The 19,881-nt window shown below is 49.1% G+C and overlaps 1 protein-coding gene across 1 annotated transcript in view; it reads left to right on the top strand.

The window, feature by feature from the left end:
- LOC109895272 (immunoglobulin superfamily DCC subclass member 3) overlaps positions 1-19,881 on the top strand; it is a 114,674-nt gene that overhangs the window by 72,353 nt on the left and 22,440 nt on the right. The window contains exons 6-7 of the mRNA XM_031830815.1: positions 2,539-2,697; positions 7,141-7,306. Coding sequence (XP_031686675.1) covers positions 2,539-2,697; positions 7,141-7,306 — 325 coding nt within the window. The remainder of the gene's footprint in view (positions 1-2,538; positions 2,698-7,140; positions 7,307-19,881) is intronic.

The following is a 19,881-nucleotide window of genomic DNA, read 5'->3' as shown; positions in this document are numbered from 1 at the left end:
TGCTGGCTCTCTGCCTGCTTTGACACAAACTACATTACAGACTGACATAGAGATGGCTGCATCCATTCAGACAGCACACACACACACACACAGATAGAGACCGAGAGAGAGATCAAGTTTCTGTGAGAGAGAGTGTGTCTGGAGAGATAAGAGGTAGCCATGGAGGAACTGTAAACTGTGTCCAACTCTGTTGATTTTACAGTTCACTCAGCAGCTAGCCCGACTTGAGTCAGGCTTATTGTAGAGGGGTAATAACGCCCATTATATGGTTCACAGTTGTTTAGCCACTCCTAGCTGAGTCCCTTCAGTTATGACACTGGACTGGGGCTGGGAGTCGGAGGATCAGGCTGAGAGCCTGAGGCTTGCACTTAATAGTACCATGGAGCATGTTTAAGTTATACTGTTCTAGCCATAGCTTCTACTACAGTCAATAGGAAACTCCACTGGCTGACTTAGCTGACCAGGCTGTTTCAATTGGATTGTAAATATGTCTGAATAATAGGTTCCTATGTTCTACTGAAAATCCTGTAGCCTACAGCCCACTGCTGGTGCTGTTCGCTGCAGCTACAAGAACACAGAAAGGGCTGAGGTTTGTGTATTCAATTTTGAAGGCATTCTCGTGAACTCTGTCTGGATGCACTGTCCACCTTTTTCCATTCTCGTGTTTCTCTTCAGCCCACAGTGCATTGTCTTGTCGAGGTCCAGGTTTGTGGAGTGTTTCCAAATGACCCTCCCTTTCCTTGTGGTGGCTCTGCTCAGATGCACACAGTGTTCACAGAGGAGACGTGTGTTGCCCTCCTATAAAAGGCCTGGGCCAGACCATATGGCCCCAGTCTCTGGCTGGCTGGCTAGCTGTCTGCTAGCTGTCTGTTTGAAGATGTGAGGAGAGGAGGATGGCCAGTCTGCTTTCTCTGCAGGCTTTTAGCATAGCGGCCATGTCCCCCGCACAGCCCTTTAACACTCTAAGCCGGGACACACAAGACGCAGATGTTACAAAGATAGAGAGGGACTGAAATATCTTCGGCTGTGCCATGTCTTTGTTGGTCCTACCCCCATTATAAGGCCATTGAAATAGGAAGAGACAGAGAGCAGGACAGGGTATTTGATGGAGGGACAGAGGGGAGTGGCAGCCTAGCTTATCCATGTAGCTCTGCCTGCTCAGAGGGCATTTCCCCAGTTTAAAGCATGGTGTGCCTCAGGCAGTAGAGGGCTTTGTCAAACCGTGAGATCAAACTGGTGTGTGTGCGTGTGCATGTGCATGTATGTGTGTGTGTCACTAGCCTGTCAGAGCGGGGTGGGGAGGACGGGACTGGGGATGTAAAACAGACCCCCTCACACACACATACAATTACACACACTAACACATAATGGAGTCGTGGCAACATAGTTATTCTGCGTCACTGACTGTGTCGGCGTGGCCTTGGCCCTCACCCAATACACTCGCCTCGTTTGCCACCTTTCTACTGAATATGGTGATTCTCACAAGACGTGCTCCGTCACACTTGTGAGAACTGCTCTGATATTTACTGTGGAATGTGTTTTGCAGCGGTATGGGACAATTTTATTGACTTCATTTTATTTGTACAGGGACAGTGCACATCAATCAACGTTTCAGTAAAAGTGCCGGTTTTAGCCAGCCGGCTAATTTTCAACCGCAGTCCCTGGGCAGGTTATTAAAAACAATTACAACATAGACAATCATTGAGCAGTGAGCACACGCAGAGCAACATAGGACAAGCAAGACGTAGCATACAGACAGAGCAACATAGGACAAGCAAGATGTAGCATACAGACAGAGCAACATAGGACAAGCAAGACGTAGCATACAGACAGAGCAACATAGGACAAGCAAGATGTAGCATACAGACAGAGCAACATAGGACAAGCAAGACATAGCATGCAGACAGAGCAACATAGGACAAGCAAGACATAGCATGCAGACAGAGCAACATAGGACAAGCAAGACATAGCATACAGACAGAGCAACATAGAACAAAAAGCAACAAAACAAAATCCATAAAAGCAACAAAGTGTTTCCACACCTCACAAGCTACAGACTACAGACATGGAAAGCAGCATTACACAGTTAGGGACCATGTTCACAAATCTGATTGACCTTTAGCCATGTCTTCATGTTTTTTGTGAAAGTGTGATATGTGGTGCAGTTATGTGTGTCTGATGGCAGTGTATTCCAGACATGGGAAGCTCTCACAGAGAAAACGGATTTACTAAATTTGCTTTTCCTTAAGGGAACTATACATTCACCTCAAGCATCTCCTCTTCTCCAGCGTTGAATATTTTGTGTACATTATGTATATACAGTATGTTTAATCAATCATTTATCTCCCTTGGTATTTTTATAGCCTTTTTTAGTATATTTAAAGTGTTTTTTATTTGTTATTCTAAGCTAACTCAGCTAATTTCCTAATTTCATCTCCTGTCCTATTCCCTACTCCCCTCCCCTCCCCTCCCCTCCCCTCCCCTCCCCTTCCTTTCCTCCTCCTCCTTCTCTTTTCTCCTCCTCTCCTCTCTCCTCAGATGGCCGTCCGATAGGTGTGGAGGGCATCCAGGTGCTGGGTACAGGGAACCTGATGATCACAGATGTCGGGGTCCAGCACTCTGGCGTCTACGTCTGCGCTGCCAACAAACCAGGGACCCGTGTACGCAGAACCGCTCAGGGACGTCTGGTGGTCCAAGGTGAACCTTTAGTTACACACCCACTCAGGATAGTGTGTGTGTGTGTGTGTGTGTGTCAGTGGAGGTTGGTGGGAGGAGCTATAAGAGAGTGAGCCCATCCTCCTATAGCTCCTCCCACCAGCCTCCACTGGTGTGTTTATGTGTGTGATTTTGAATGGAAATCAATTTTAGGTCCCCACAAGGTTAGTCAAACAAATGTGTGTGTGTCTCATTCGCTGTGCAATTTTCTTACACATTTTTTACCAGTTGGAGGTGGTTAGTAGTGCGGGTAGAGCCTTCCGATTCAAGCAGGATGCATTCAGCGTGTTCCTCACATGCTTATCAGCCAAAGAACCCTGCCCTTGGCCCCAGCCAATAGCAATACTGCTCCCAGTCAATATTTCATTGAATCTTCCTGTCTGTTGTTAGACAAGGCCCTGCTATAGAAGGCTCTGGAAGAAAGCCATGCTGTTGATTATGTGTCGATGTCTATGGTTTCTTTATCGATCAGTGAAAACTAGAACGCGCCCTCAGCTAACGATCTGGTGCGATATACAATACATGTGTTTTATGATAAGAAACGAAAAGGCTGAAGCCTTGCTGTGGACACAGCCTTCAAGAAGCATTGCTTCATATTCTCATGGCAGAAATGTTCTCCTGGACGTATTTCACAGTCGGGGCGCATATGACTGACTGACTGTCTGGCTATGAGAGGGTTGTTATGGTGATAAGGCCTCAGTGACTGTATAGAGTAGCAGCATACATGCGACTCTCTCCCGCCGTCCGGCCGAATGTTTTGATCAGAGTAAGGTAGGCTGTTGCTTAAGAGAATTGATGTAATCTTCCTGGCCAGATGGTTGGCACAGTGGCCCTCTGCTCACTGCACTACCCTTCATTTACCTCAGAGTGAGAAAGTGAGGGGAGAGAGAGAGAGAGAGAGAGAGAGAGAGAGAGAGAGAGAGAGAGAGAGAAATGGAAAAAGAGAAATTGGGGAAGAGAGTAATAGAGAGTAGGGGGAGAGGGAAAGAGAGAGTAGGGGGAGAGGGAAAGAGAGAGTAGGGGGAGAGGGAAAGAGAGATTGGGGAAGAGGGAAAGAGAGATTGGGTAAGAGAGTAATAGAGGGTAGGGGGAGAGGGAAAGAGAAAAGGTTAGAGAGAGAAGAGAGGATTGAAAGACGGAGAGCGAAAGATAGAGAGGGAATGGGGGAAAGAGTGCTGATCAGACCCGCACCACAATTGCACATCAATACTCTCCCTGACCCACCATCCCCCTGCCTCCCTCCAGCCCTTCCCTCCAGCCCCTACTCACATACACACAGCCTCTAAAGAGCAAACAGAGAGAGATGGAGAGAGAGAGAGATGAAAAGGGAGAGAGTTGGAGATGGAGAGATGAAAAGGGAGTTGGAGAGAGAGATGGACAGGAGGGTCGAGCCAACCTAATCCTCATCATACCACAGTGCCTAGAATGGTGTGAATTTCAGGTCCTGCACTTTTACTGACAGGGTGACAGTATGGAGATAGCTGAGATTAGAAAACCATCATAACACCTCTTCTCTTAAAATGAGAATTAGATGGATAGAGGATGCTAAATAACTAGAACTGGAAAGGGGAGGGTTTGTTTACAGGAGGATAGTATAGATAGAGGATGCTAAATAACTAGAACTGGAAAGGCTGGGGTTTGTTTACAGGAGGATAGTATAGATAGAGGATGCTAAATAACTAGAACTGGAAAGGGGAGGGTTTGTTTACAGGAAGATAGTATAGATAGAGGATGCTAAATAACTAGAACTGGAAAGGGGAGGGTTTGTTTACAGGAAGATAGTTTAGATAGAGGATGCTAAATAACTAGAACTGGAAAGGGGAGGGTTTGTTTACAGGAATACAGTATAGATTGAAGGGTTGGTAATGGCTCACATCAACACCATTATCCCAGAAACCCTAGACCCACTGAAATTTGCATACCGCCCAAACAGATCCACAGATGATACATTCTCTATTGCCCTCCACACTGCCCTTTCCCACCTGGACAAAAGGAACACCTACATGAGAATTCTATTCATTGACTACAGCTCAGCATTCAACACCATAGTGCCCTCAAAGCTCATCACTAAGCTAAGGACCCTGGGACTAAACACCTCCCTCTGCAACTGGATCCTGGACTTCCTGACGGGCCGCCCCCAGGTGGTGAGGGTAGGTAGCAACACAACTGCCACGCTGACCCTCAACATTGGAGCTCCCCAGGGGTGCGTGCTCAGTCCCCTCCAGTACTCCCTGTTCACCCATGACTGCATGGCCAGGCACGACTCCGACACCATCATTACGTTTTCAGATGACACAACAGTGGTAGGCCTAATCACCGACAATGACAAGACGGCCTATAGGGAGGAAGTCAGAGACCTGGCCGGGTGGTGCCAGAATAACAACCTTATCCCTCACCGTAACCAAGACTAAGGAGATGATTGTGGACTACAGGAAAAGTAGGACCGAGCACACCATTCTCATCGACGGGGCTGTAGTGGAGCAGGTTGAGAGCTTCAAGTTCCTTTAGAGCCCACATCAACAACAAACTAGAATGGTCCAAACACACCAAGATAGTCATGAAAAGGGAATGACAAAACCTATTTCCCCTCAGGAAACAAAAAACATTTGGCATGGGTCCTGAGATCCTCAAAAGGTTCTACAGCTGCAACATCGAGAGCATGGTTGCATCACTGCCTAGTACGGCAATTGCTCGGCCTCTGACTGCAAGGCACTACAGAGTGTAGTCCGTATGGCCCAGTACATCACTGGGGTTAAGCTGCCTGCCATCCAGGACCTCTACAGCAGGCGGTGTCAGAGGAATGCCCTAAAAATTGTCAAAGACCCCAGCCACCCCAGTCATAGACTGTTCTCTCTACTACCGCATGGCAAGCAGTGCCAAGTGTAGGACAAAAAGGCTTCTCAACAGTTTTTACCCCCAAGCCATAAGACTCCGGAACAGGTAATCAAATGGCTACCCGGACTATTTGCATAGTTAATGTGTCGCAGCATCGTAAAAACAGGGGTTGGGGGGAGGGCTGCTATATTGGCTAACCGGGCTATCTGCATTGTGTCCCGCTACCCACCACCCGCCAACCCCTCTTTTACACTACTGCTACTCTCTGTTCATAAATATATGCATAGTCACTTTAACCGTATCTACATGTACATACTACCTCAATCAGCGTGACTAACCGGTGTCTGTATGTAGCCTCGCTACTTTTATAGCCTCGCTACTGTATAAAGCCTGTCTTTTTACTGTTGTTTTATTTCTTTACCTACCTATTGTTCACCTGATACCTTTTTTGCACTATTGGTTAGAGCCTGTAAGTAAGCATTTCACTGTAAAAACCTGTTGTATATGGCGCATGTGACAAATAAACTTTGATTTGATTTGAGATAGAAAGATTAGAACCAGAAGGATAGCTGACTGGCAAATAAACCTGCTGAAGGGAAAATATTTGCTGATTGTGGGAATGATCTCATTCTAAATTACGACTAGATGATCCCTAATTGCGGTCTAATTGTCTTCCCACTCACTAGGAAGTTATTATGAAAATAACTATTTTCATATATAAAAATATTGATGTGGCTAATAATACCTGCAGCTATGAATAATGAGGGGAGATAATTACCCCAACAGAAAATAGCAACAGCAATAACAACAAACAGCTCTGATCAGATCCGGAGGAGTGTAATCACACATTTGAGGCGAAACTAAACACTGTTTAATTAAGAGGTAATAGAGATTTGCATTACCTGTAGCTTTGTGTCAATTAGCGCAAACGGAGCATGGCTCATAGCTCAAAGAGAGGAGGGAAATAATGACTCCTAGGGAGGGAGGGAGGGAGGGAGGGAGGGTGGGAGGTGAGGGAGGGAGGGAGGGATCATTGGCTGGAGGCTGAAGGTCAGTAGCTGTGAAATTGTGCAACACTGAAAGACTTTCGGGAAAGATACTGTATCTGCACTGCATTGCCTTTCACTCAGTTTATGTGTTCTATACCAGTTATTCTGCATTTGTGAATAGATTCCCGGTTCTCTCCTCTTCCTCTTCCTCCTCCTCCTCCATTTTTGTGTTCCTAGATCTGCTTCTCAGTTCCAATGACGATAATCTGATCCTCAGCTAATAATTGTTATGCTAAACTCTGTCTCTAATCCCCCTCCCCCACACACAATCTAATTCTGATCAATGTGATTAGGCTGGATTAAGCCCAGGATAATACGCCTTTATTCCTCTCTCCCCTTTTATAATTCCCTCTAGAAGGCTCTGGGAGCTTCCTGCTCTTTCAAAATACCTTGGTAGCTTATGTTTTCTGACCACTGGTGAAAAATCATAGTTGTTGTGCAGCATATTATGGGGAATGAGAAAGACCGTGTCATGGCACTTTATATTCAGTTAGTAAGTAGCCCACTATCTGTCTTTCTCTTTCCTCTGCGTCTGCCACAGCCCCGGCAGAGTTTGTGCAGCCTCCTCAGTCCATCTCCCGGCCGGTGGGCACCACTGCTATCTTCACCTGCCAGGCGCAGGGCGACCCTGTGCCCCAGCTCACCTGGCTGAAGAACGGGCAGATCCTGGAGCCTGGAGGGCACGTCAAGCTCAGGAACAACAACACGTGAGTTAACGTCCAGCCATGGAGATACATACACTAAGTGTGTTCTATTGAATTGTGTGCTGAAAGCAACAGGGACTGTACTCATTCTGTATGGTAATAACACGATATCTGTTCATGCATGCAGCCATCCATCCACTGTAACAAAGCTAAATGCCATATGTGCATGGCTGGCAGTGTCATCGGCGTAATCAAACGCTCCATTATTTCTGATCTACTGCGCTAATGAAACAGCTGGCCAAGATGTCTGCCAAGAGATACACTGTCTTGTTTTAAATGGAGCTGTGACATTACATTACGAGGGTATCTATCGAATCACTGCTGGACTGGCTCCCAAGGCTGTCCGGTGGAATTTCCAGGAACAGAACAGAAGGCCCGGCCAGTGTATTGTGTCATTTAACATTCTCCATAAGAGCGATGACGAGGCCAGGTTACTGTGTTTAGTGTTGTGTTGGGTGGGCGGGCGGGTTGGGGCAGGCAGGGAGATACGGGAGGGTTGTAATGAGCCTGGGACTGGCCTCGCTCCAGGTCTAGGAGAGTGGCTCTGTGTCGTGATATTGATTCAAGTCTGCTACTGTATTTGGAGCTTTGCTGTTTTATTGTCCTGAGTGGTTGTCACCACCGGTGTTTCCCCAGAACTGTTAAACACGGAGCCAGACAGCCTGGTGGCCGGTGTCAGAATGCTTCTCATTCAGGTCAAAGAGTAGACTCCAAACATAGCTAGGAGTTATAGCTCAGTAATATCTCAGGTGACTGGATGCTTGGATGGTTGTCCTGAATTTGGTGCGCATACTTTTCAAGGTATTCTGTCAATGTCCTGCGTGTGTTTGGATGTTTTCCAGTTGAAGATTTCACAGCACCTATTCCCTATACAGTGCACTGCTTTTGACCAGAGCCCATAACACAAATAATATAGTATGTCATTACATATGAGGCAGATCTATATTTGTTCACGCAGACAGGGGAGATCGTATTATGCATACATTCTAACTGTCAGCCTTTGAAAGATTTATAGGTTAGGTGCGTTTCTGGCAGTGGGAAATGAAAGAAATTCTGTTCTATATACAGGTTTATTATGCGTGATAAGTTCAGTGCTGTACACCAGCTGTGTTTTGCAAGAGTGAGAATCCGTGTGTGTTAATATTTATAAATGCAACGGATGGTGAAGTGATTACATTACTTATGCACAAGAAAATCAATAAAGCGGGACAGTGAAGTTCATGTAAATGATGCAGGTGTTCCAGACCTAGTGGTAGATGGGGAGAGAGAGGCCGAGGCACTACCATCACTCAGACACACTGTTCTCCTCTACCAGTCACAGAGATAGAGAGAGAGAGGCCGAGGCACTACCATCACTCAGACACACTGTTCTCCTCTACCAGTCACAGAGATAGAGAGAGAGAGGCCGAGGCACTACCATCACTCAGACACACTGTTCTCCTCTACCAGTCACAGAGATAGAGAGAGAGAGGCCGAGGCACTACCATCACTCAGACACACAGTTCTCCTCTACCAGTCACAGAGATAGAGAGAGAGAGGCCGAGGCACTACCATCACTCAGACACACTGTTCTCCTCTACCAGTCACAGAGATAGAGAGAGAGAGGCCGAGGCACTACCATCACTCAGACACACTGTTCTCCTCTACCAGTCACAGAGATAGAGAGAGAGAGGCCGAGGCACTACCATCACTCAGACACACAGTTCTCCTCTACCAGTCACAGAGATAGAGAGAGAGAGGCCGAGGCACTACCATCACTCAGACACACTGTTCTCCTCTACCAGTCACAGAGATAGAGAGAGAGAGGCCGAGGCACTACCATCACTCAGACACACTGTTCTCCTCTACCAGTCACAGAGTAAGAGAGAGAGGCCGAGGCACTACCATCACTCAGACACACTGTTCTCCTCTACCAGTCACAGAGATAGAGAGAGAGAGGCCGAGGCACTACCATCACTCAGACACACTGTTCTCCTCTACCAGTCACAGAGATAGAGAGAGAGAGGCCGAGGCACTACCATCACTCAGACACACTGTTCTCCTCTACCAGTCACAGAGATAGAGAGAGAGAGGCCGAGGCACTACCATCACTCAGACACACTGTTCTCCTCTACCAGTCACAGAGTAAGAGAGAGAGAGGCCGAGGCACTACCATCACTCAGACACACTGTTCTCCTCTACCAGTCACAGAGAGAGAGAGGCCGAGGCACTACCATCACTCAGACACACTGTTCTCCTCTACCAGTCACAGAGATAGAGAGAGAGAGGCAGAGGCACTACCATCACTCAGACACACTGTTCTCCTCTACCAGTCACAGAGTAAGAGAGAGAGAGGCCGAGGCACTACCATCACTCAGACACACTGTTCTCCTCTACCAGTCACAGAGTAAGAGAGAGAGAGGCCGAGGCACTACCATCACTCAGACACACTGTTCTCCTCTACCAGTCACAGAGATAGAGAGAGAGAGGCCGAGGCACTACCATCACTCAGACACACTGTTCTCCTCTACCAGTCACAGAGATAGAGAGAGAGAGGCCGAGGCACAACCATCACTCAGACACACTGTTCTCCTCTACCAGTCACAGAGATAGAGAGAGAGAGGCCGAGGCACTACCATCACTCAGACACACTGTTCTCCTCTACCAGTCACAGAGATAGAGAGAGAGAGGCCGAGGCGCTACCATCACTCAGACACACTGTTCTCCTCTACCAGTCACAGAGATAGAGAGAGAGAGGCCGAGGCACTACCATCACTCAGACACACTGTTCTCCTCTACCAGTCACAGAGTAAGAGAGAGAGAGGCCGAGGCACTACCATCACTCAGACACACTGTTCTCCTCTACCAGTCACAGAGAGAGAGAGGCCGAGGCACTACCATCACTCAGACACACTGTTCTCCTCTACCAGTCACAGAGATAGAGAGAGAGAGGCAGAGGCACTACCATCACTCAGACACACTGTTCTCCTCTACCAGTCACAGAGATAGAGAGAGAGAGGCCGAGACACTACCATCACTCAGACACACTGTTCTCCTCTACCAGTCACAGAGTAAGAGAGAGAGAGGCCGAGGCACTACCATCACTCAGACGCACTGTTCTCCTCTACCAGTCACAGAGTAAGAGAGAGAGAGGCCGAGGCACTACCATCACTCAGACACACTGTTCTCCTCTACCAGTCACAGAGATAGAGAGAGAGAGGCCGAGGCACTACCATCACTCAGACACACTGTTCTCCTCTACCAGTCACAGAGATAGAGAGAGAGAGGCCGAGGCACTACCATCACTCAGACACACTGTTCTCCTCTACCAGTCACAGAGATAGAGAGAGAGAGGCCGAGGCACTACCATCACTCAGACACACTGTTCTCCTGTACCAGTCACAGAGATAGAGAGAGAGAGGCCGAGGCACTACCATCACTCAGACACACTGTTCTCCTCTACCAGTCACAGAGTAAGAGAGAGAGAGGCCGAGGCACTACCATCACTCAGACACACTGTTCTCCTCTACCAGTCACAGAGATAGAGAGAGAGAGGCCGAGGCACTACCATCACTCAGACACACTGTTCTCCTGTACCAGTCACAGAGATAGAGAGAGAGAGGCCGAGGCACTACCATCACTCAGACACACTGTTCTCCTCTACCAGTCACAGAGTAAGAGAGAGAGAGGCCGAGGCACTACCATCACTCAGACACACTGTTCTCCTCTACCAGTCACAGAGATAGAGAGAGAGAGGCCGAGGCACTACCATCACTCAGACACACTGTTCTCCTCTACCAGTCACAGAGATAGAGAGAGAGAGGCCGAGGCACTACCATCACTCAGACACACTGTTCTCCTCTACCAGTCACAGAGTAAGAGAGAGAGGCCGAGGCACTACCATCACTCAGACACACTGTTCTCCTCTACCAGTCACAGAGATAGAGAGAGAGAGGCCGAGGCACTACCATCACTCAGACACACTGTTCTCCTCTACCAGTCACAGAGATAGAGAGAGAGAGGCCGAGGCACTACCATCACTCAGACACACTGTTCTCCTCTACCAGTCACAGAGATAGAGAGAGAGAGGCCGAGGCACTACCATCAATCAGACACACTGTTCTCCTCTACCAGTCACAGAGATAGAGAGAGAGAGGCCGAGGCGCTACCATCACTCAGACACACTGTTCTCCTCTACCAGTCACAGAGATAGAGAGAGAGAGGCCGAGGCACTACCATCAATCAGACACACTGTTCTCCTCTACCAGTCACAGAGATAGAGAGAGAGAGGCCGAGGCACTACCATCACTCAGACACACTGTTCTTCTCTACCAGTCACAGAGATAGAGAGAGAGAGGCCGAGGCGCTACCATCACTCAGACACACTGTTCTCCTCTACCAGTCACAGAGATAGAGAGAGAGAGGCCGAGGCACTACCATCACTCAGACACACTGTTCTCCTCTACCAGTCACAGAGTAAGAGAGAGAGGCCGAGGCACTACCATCACTCAGACACACTGTTCTCCTCTACCAGTCACAGAGATAGAGAGAGAGAGGCCGAGGCACTACCATCACTCAGACACACTGTTCTCCTCTACCAGTCACAGAGATAGAGAGAGAGAGGCCGAGGCACTACCATCACTCAGACACACTGTTCTCCTCTACCAGTCACAGAGATAGAGAGAGAGAGGCCGAGGCACTACCATCACTCAGACACACTGTTCTCCTCTACCAGTCACAGAGATAGAGAGAGAGAGGCCGAGGCGCTACCATCACTCAGACACACTGTTCTCCTCTACCAGTCACAGAGATAGAGAGAGAGAGGCCGAGGCACTACCATCACTCAGACACACTGTTCTCCTCTACCAGTCACAGAGATAGAGAGAGAGAGGCCGAGGCACTACCATCACTCAGACACACAGTTCTCCTCTACCAGTCACAGAGATAGAGAGAGAGAGGCCGAGGCACTACCATCACTCAGACACACTGTTCTCCTCTACCAGTCACAGAGATAGAGAGAGAGAGGCCGAGGCACTACCATCACTCAGACACACTGTTCTCCTCTACCAGTCACAGAGTAAGAGAGAGAGGCCGAGGCACTACCATCACTCAGACACACTGTTCTCCTCTACCAGTCACAGAGATAGAGAGAGAGAGGCCGAGGCACTACCATCACTCAGACACACTGTTCTCCTCTACCAGTCACAGAGATAGAGAGAGAGAGGCCGAGGCACTACCATCACTCAGACACACTGTTCTCCTCTACCAGTCACAGAGATAGAGAGAGAGAGGCCGAGGCACTACCATCACTCAGACACACTGTTCTCCTCTACCAGTCACAGAGATAGAGAGAGAGAGGCCGAGGCACTACCATCACTCAGACACACTGTTCTCCTCTACCAGTCACAGAGTAAGAGAGAGAGAGGCCGAGGCACTACCATCACTCAGACACACTGTTCTCCTCTACCAGTCACAGAGAGAGAGAGGCCGAGGCACTACCATCACTCAGACACACTGTTCTCCTCTACCAGTCACAGAGATAGAGAGAGAGAGGCAGAGGCACTACCATCACTCAGACACACTGTTCTCCTCTACCAGTCACAGAGTAAGAGAGAGAGAGGCCGAGGCACTACCATCACTCAGACACACTGTTCTCCTCTACCAGTCACAGAGTAAGAGAGAGAGAGGCCGAGGCACTACCATCACTCAGACACACTGTTCTCCTCTACCAGTCACAGAGATAGAGAGAGAGAGGCCGAGGCACTACCATCACTCAGACACACTGTTCTCCTCTACCAGTCACAGAGATAGAGAGAGAGAGGCCGAGGCACTACCATCACTCAGACACACTGTTCTCCTCTACCAGTCACAGAGATAGAGAGAGAGAGGCCGAGGCACAACCATCACTCAGACACACTGTTCTCCTCTACCAGTCACAGAGATAGAGAGAGAGAGGCCGAGGCACTACCATCACTCAGACACACTGTTCTCCTCTACCAGTCACAGAGATAGAGAGAGAGAGGCCGAGGCGCTACCATCACTCAGACACACTGTTCTCCTCTACCAGTCACAGAGATAGAGAGAGAGAGGCCGAGGCACTACCATCACTCAGACACACTGTTCTCCTCTACCAGTCACAGAGTAAGAGAGAGAGGCCGAGGCACTACCATCATTCAGACACCCTGTTCTCCTCTACCAGTCACAGAGATAGAGAGAGAGAGACCGAGGCACTACCATCACTCAGACACACTGTTCTCCTCTACCAGTCACAGAGATAGAGAGAGAGAGGCCGAGGCACTACCATCACTCAGACACACTGTTCTCCTCTACCAGTCACAGAGATAGAGAGAGAGAGGCCGAGGCACTACCATCACTCAGACACACTGTTCTCCTCTACCAGTCACAGAGATAGAGAGAGAGAGGCCGAGGCACTACCATCACTCAGACACACTGTTCTCCTCTACCAGTCACAGAGTAAGAGAGAGAGAGGCCGAGGCACTACCATCAATCAGACACACTGTTCTCCTCTACCAGTCACAGAGAGAGAGAGGCCGAGGCACTACCATCACTCAGACACACTGTTCTCCTCTACCAGTCACAGAGATAGAGAGAGAGAGGCAGAGGCACTACCATCACTCAGACACACTGTTCTCCTCTACCAGTCACAGAGATAGAGAGAGAGAGGCCGAGACACTACCATCACTCAGACACACTGTTCTCCTCTACCAGTCACAGAGTAAGAGAGAGAGAGGCCGAGGCACTACCATCACTCAGACGCACTGTTCTCCTCTACCAGTCACAGAGTAAGAGAGAGAGAGGCCGAGGCACTACCATCACTCAGACACACTGTTCTCCTCTACCAGTCACAGAGATAGAGAGAGAGAGGCCGAGGCACTACCATCACTCAGACACACTGTTCTCCTCTACCAGTCACAGAGATAGAGAGAGAGAGGCCGAGGCACTACCATCACTCAGACACACTGTTCTCCTCTACCAGTCACAGAGATAGAGAGAGAGAGGCCGAGGCACTACCATCACTCAGACACACTGTTCTCCTGTACCAGTCACAGAGATAGAGAGAGAGAGGCCGAGGCACTACCATCACTCAGACACACTGTTCTCCTCTACCAGTCACAGAGTAAGAGAGAGAGAGGCCGAGGCACTACCATCACTCAGTTACACTGTTCTCCTCTACCAGTCACAGAGATAGAGAGAGAGAGGCCGAGGCACTACCATCACTCAGACACACTGTTCTCCTGTACCAGTCACAGAGATAGAGAGAGAGAGGCCGAGGCACTACCATCACTCAGACACACTGTTCTCCTCTACCAGTCACAGAGTAAGAGAGAGAGAGGCCGAGGCACTACCATCACTCAGACACACTGTTCTCCTCTACCAGTCACAGAGATAGAGAGAGAGAGGCCGAGGCACTACCATCACTCAGACACACTGTTCTCCTCTACCAGTCACAGAGATAGAGAGAGAGAGGCCGAGGCACTACCATCACTCAGACACACTGTTCTCCTCTACCAGTCACAGAGTAAGAGAGAGAGAGGCCGAGGCATTACCATCACTCAGACACACTGTTCTCCTCTACCAGTCACAGAGAGAGAGAGGCCGAGGCACTACCATCACTCAGACACACTGTTCTCCTCTACCAGTCACAGAGATAGAGAGAGAGAGGCCGAGGCACTACCATCACTCAGACACACTGTTCTCCTCTACCAGTCACAGAGATAGAGAGAGAGAGGCCGAGGCACTACCATCACTCAGACACACTGTTCTCCTCTACCAGTCACAAAGATAGAGAGAGAGAGGCTGAGGCACTACCATCACTCAGACACACTGTTCTCCTCTACCAGTCACAGAGATAGAGAGAGAGAGGCCGAGGCACTACCATCACTCAGACACACTGTTCTCCTCTACCAGTCACAGAGTAAGAGAGAGAGAGGCCGAGGCACTACCATCACTCAGACACACTGTTCTCCTCTACCAGTCACAGAGATAGAGAGAGAGAGGCCGAGGCACTACCATCACTCAGACACACTGTTCTCCTCTACCAGTCACAGAGTAAGAGAGAGAGAGGCCGAGGCACTACCATCACTCAGACACACTGTTCTCCTCTACCAGTCACAGAGAGAGAGGCCGAGGCACTACCATCACTCAGACACACTGTTCTCCTCTACCAGTCACAGAGATAGAGAGAGAGAGGCCGAGGCACTACCATCACTCAGACACACTGTTCTCCTCTACCAGTCACAGAGATAGAGAGAGAGAGGCCGAGACACTACCATCACTCAGACACACTGTTCTCCTCTACCAGTCACAGAGATAGAGAGAGAGAGGCCGAGGCACTGCCATCACTCAGACACACTGTTCTCCTCTACCAGTCACAGAGAGAGAGAGGCCGAGGCACTACCATCACTCAGACACACTGTTCTCCTCTACCAGTCACAGAGTAAGAGAGAGAGAGGCCGAGGCACTACCATCACTCAGACACACTGTTCTCCTCTACCAGTCACAGAGAGAGAGAGAGGCCGAGGCAGTACCATCACTCAGACACACTGTTCTCCTCTACCAGTCACAGAGATAGAGAGAGAGAGGCCGAGGCACTGCCATCACTCAGACACACTGTTCTCCTCTACCAGTCACAGAGAGAGAGAGGCCGAGGCACTACCATCACTCAGACACACTGTTCTCCTCTACCAGTCACAGAGATAGAGAGAGAGAGGCCGAGGCACTACCATCACTCAGACACACTGCTCCCCTTCACCAGTCACAGAGTAAGAGAGAGAGAGGGGCCAGGCAGAGAGAGAGAGGCCGAGGCACTACCATCATCCAGGCACACTGCTCTTCTCTACCAGTCACGGCGTAAGAGAGAGAGAGGGGCCAGGCAGAGAGAGAGAGGCCGAGGCACTACCATCACTCAGACACACTGCTCTCCTCTACCAGTCACAGAGTAAGAGAGAGAGAGAGGGCCAGGCAGAGAGAGAGAGGGCCAGGCAGAGAGAGAGAGGGCCAGGCAGAGAGAGAGGGCCAGGCAGAGAGAGAGGGGCCAGGCAGAGAGAGAGAGGGCCAGACAGAGAGAGAGAGGGCCAGGCAGAGAGAGAGAGGGCCAGGCAGAGAGAGAGAGGGCCAGGCAGACAGAGAGAGAGCAAGAGCGCACATTAGGCGCTGAAGTTGGATGGCTGAAGCAGACTGTGTTGTAGGGAAAGAGTGATGGAGAGAAAGAGAGATGGAGAGGGGTTAGAGGGCAGCCTAGTGATAGACCTCCACCTGACACTGCTCTGCATCTCTCTGGAGCCTCTCATGCATCACACCCACTACGCTGGGACGGGTTTAGTATGGAGACTAGAGTTCCAGCACCAGCATTAGCTAATTGGCTGATAAACTGAGGTAGCCGAACACGAAATGTAGCCAGCCCAGTCATTTATGGAACATAACTTTTCGTGGCATCCTAACTTACTGTTGTGAGGTAAGTGTTTGTTTACCTCATTGCTATTCCTACAGCCCATCGTACGTCTCCATCTGGTGCGCTATAGTATTAGTTCTACAGAACAGTCTACAGAACTCACTCTCTTGGTTGGGCGAGCAGTGCAGGCCCAGTTCAAGCCCAGTTCAAGCCCAGTTCAAGCCCCAGTTCAAGCCCAGTTCAAGCCCCAGTTCAAGCCCAGTTCAAGCCCAGTTCAAGCCCAAGTAGCCCTTATTTTCTGTTGTCGTCACAGCAGTCCTGCTGTTTTCCATTCCTATGGAGGAGTGAATGAAAGGATAGACAACCACATTCAACAGGCCCCAGTCTTCCCTACAGGTGCAAGGCAGAGGTAATGATATGCCCCTCCAGCTCACTGTTTCTGCTGTTATATAGAAAGCTTGTATCTGATATTGGAGGTCTGCCTCTGTGCATGATTACCTAGCAGTGTGAGATTTTAATTTGAATGTTCCACCATCCCTAGCAGTGTGTGTGTGTGTGCGTGTGTGTGTGTGTGAGGAAATGTATTGGTTTAAATGTGCTGGGAAATGGAAAAACATCTTATTGCAATCCGTGCGTGTAACGGTAGGCAGGCTATCAACACACCACCCACTACTTTGCAATGTGAGCTGGAGGCAGTATGAATTTTGAAAACATATACTTAATAGTTTGAAGCCTGAACGGTTTACTTCAAATGAGAAATGTCTTACCTTGCTTCAAAGTAGCCGAGGCAAAATCCAACCATCGAAACGTGGAGGCAATTATTTTCTAGAGACTTCCGGCTGTCATTAACCAGCATTTCTCTGCTGTTCTATTGGTTTTCATATCAACTTTCTTTCATTGATGAGAAACCAAAGCACCAATCCTAGTCATATTAACAACCCATCCTAGATGTTGTTATTAGATTCCACCTCTAAGTTTCTAACTGAGATTTTCATTCCTGTCACATATGGAACAGCTCTCATCAGGTGAACTGTTTAGAATGGTGTTTTCCCACTAATTGCATTTTGGCAAATGTTTTATTGGCTTCTTCATTACAGGAGTTGCATGTTCTGTTCAGATGAATTACCATAATCTAAATGTGATTTATTTTGTTCTGAGCACAGTGGGTAGACACCCTAATTGGTTACACAACCAATTCATATGGGTCCGGTAAATTTCTCAAATGGCCTGTAAATTAAAATCTTCCCGGTCACGTTGTCCGGCGCAACATGTTCCTAACGGAAACCCTGGTGTGTGCATGTCTGTTCCTGCAAATGGAAGGGACAACACCAGAGACATGAACATACTGCACATTGTTCCCTACAGCTTTCTCTCATGCTGCTGACCTGCCAGAGAGGATAGGATAAGAAAGAATGGGGATCGATTGTGTATTTTACTCACGTGCATGCACACACATTAATCAAAGAACACACGTACGCACACACACACATTCACATGCATACATACACACACATATCAAACATGCAAATTCTCCTGTGCATTGCCCTTTAGACTGTCTCCCTGCAGCACGCTGTAACCAATTACACACTGTACCTAATGCCACACTGTAACCAATTACACACTGTGACAGTCTGACTGGTGTGAACTCTGTGTGAGCTAAGATGGTGTCACAATAAATTCAGATTGGCAGCTAATGCAAATATAACAGTAGGATTATATTGTTTTGACCAAGGACTTTACTTAGTGTGTGTGTGTGTGTGTGTGTGTGTGTGTGTGTGTGTGTGTGTGTGTGTGTGTGTGTGTGTGTGTGTGTGTGTGTGTGTGTGTGTGTGTGTGTGTGTGTGTGTGTGTGTGTGTGTGTGTGTGTGTGTGTGTGTGTGTGTGTGTGTGTGTGTGTGTGTGTGTTTGTGTGTGTGTGTGCAGGATGTTGGTTGGTTGACGTAGACGGGCAGAGAGTTGATGTTCTTCTCACGCAGGGCACTGAGGGGTGGTCACGGGCTGTTCCTTAAACATGAAACACCATTACCCCGGTAATGAAGATGCTTAGCTGACCTCCATCAGAATTATGGCCTCAGAATGTGCTGCCCTGTCCGTTTTCAGGGGAGTACGACACTTATGAAAGGACTGTTAATAGGAATCTCTAAACCAGCCTGGCCCATCCATGACGTAGTCAGGATCATCTGAACCAGTAGGTATCAAACACAGTCAGGCAGTAAATTGAAATTGCAGAGTAACATCTGAATCTGGGTAGAATGTCAGCCTACAGTAGTAAATGTTGTAGAAATGGCATGATTTGTGGAATAGTTTTGACTTGTGAGGGTTGACTGTAAACTGAGGGCGAGACTAATCTTCTCCTATGTTTTTATGGGGATTGAAGACTTCTATGATTTATTTGTGTGAGTAAGTTTCAGTGAAGAGATGTGTCCTACTCCCTCTAGGAATATTCCACTGGGCTGTATATTGTCTTTGTGTGTAAAAAAACTATGTTTTCCTTTTTTCCTTTTTTCATTCTGTGGAAGCCCCGTTTTGTGATTCCAGCGAGCTGGGACCTGGGCATTGGCCTTGACCTCTAACCCTGCCTGCAATCAGTCATTTCCGTGGGCTTTCCGTGAGACAGCTCATTGCTCCTCCCTCTTCAAAGCCCCTGCTCTCCCCCTCCCCCTGTTCCCTCCTTCTTCCCTGTTTTCCCTCCCTCCCTCCCTCTCTCTAGTTTAGCCTTTCACAGGCCTTCGTTCAGTGACAACATTGCAAACTCGGCCCCAGTGGCTGAACAACAGAAACCTCCCACACCCCCAGCCCACTGAGCCCAGTTAGCCCGCACAGCTTCCTATCCCTAGCCCAGTGAGGCTACCATATCCCCAGCCCAGTGAGCCCACCCTTGCCTCAGCCCCAGCCCAGTGAGCCTGCCCTAGCCCAAACCCAGTGAGCCCACCCTAGCCCCAGCCTAGTAAGCCTACCCTAGTCCCAGCCCCAGCCCAGTGAGCCCACCCTAGCCCCAGCCCAGTGAGCCCACCCTAGCCCCAGCCTAGTAAGCCTACCCTAGTCCCAGCCCCAGCCCAGTGAGCCCACCCTAGCCCCAGCCTAGTAAGCCTACCCTAGTCCCAGCCCCAGCCCAGTGAGCATACCCTAGCCCCAGCCCAGTGAGCCTACCCCAGCCCAGTGAGCCTACCCTAGCCCCAGCCCAGTG

This window comes from Oncorhynchus kisutch, linkage group LG8 (assembly GCF_002021735.2).
Source record: "Oncorhynchus kisutch isolate 150728-3 linkage group LG8, Okis_V2, whole genome shotgun sequence".
Lineage (NCBI taxonomy): Eukaryota > Metazoa > Chordata > Actinopteri > Salmoniformes > Salmonidae > Oncorhynchus > Oncorhynchus kisutch.
Note: the sequence above shows the minus strand (reverse complement) of the source record. Positions and strands in the feature narration are given on the sequence as shown.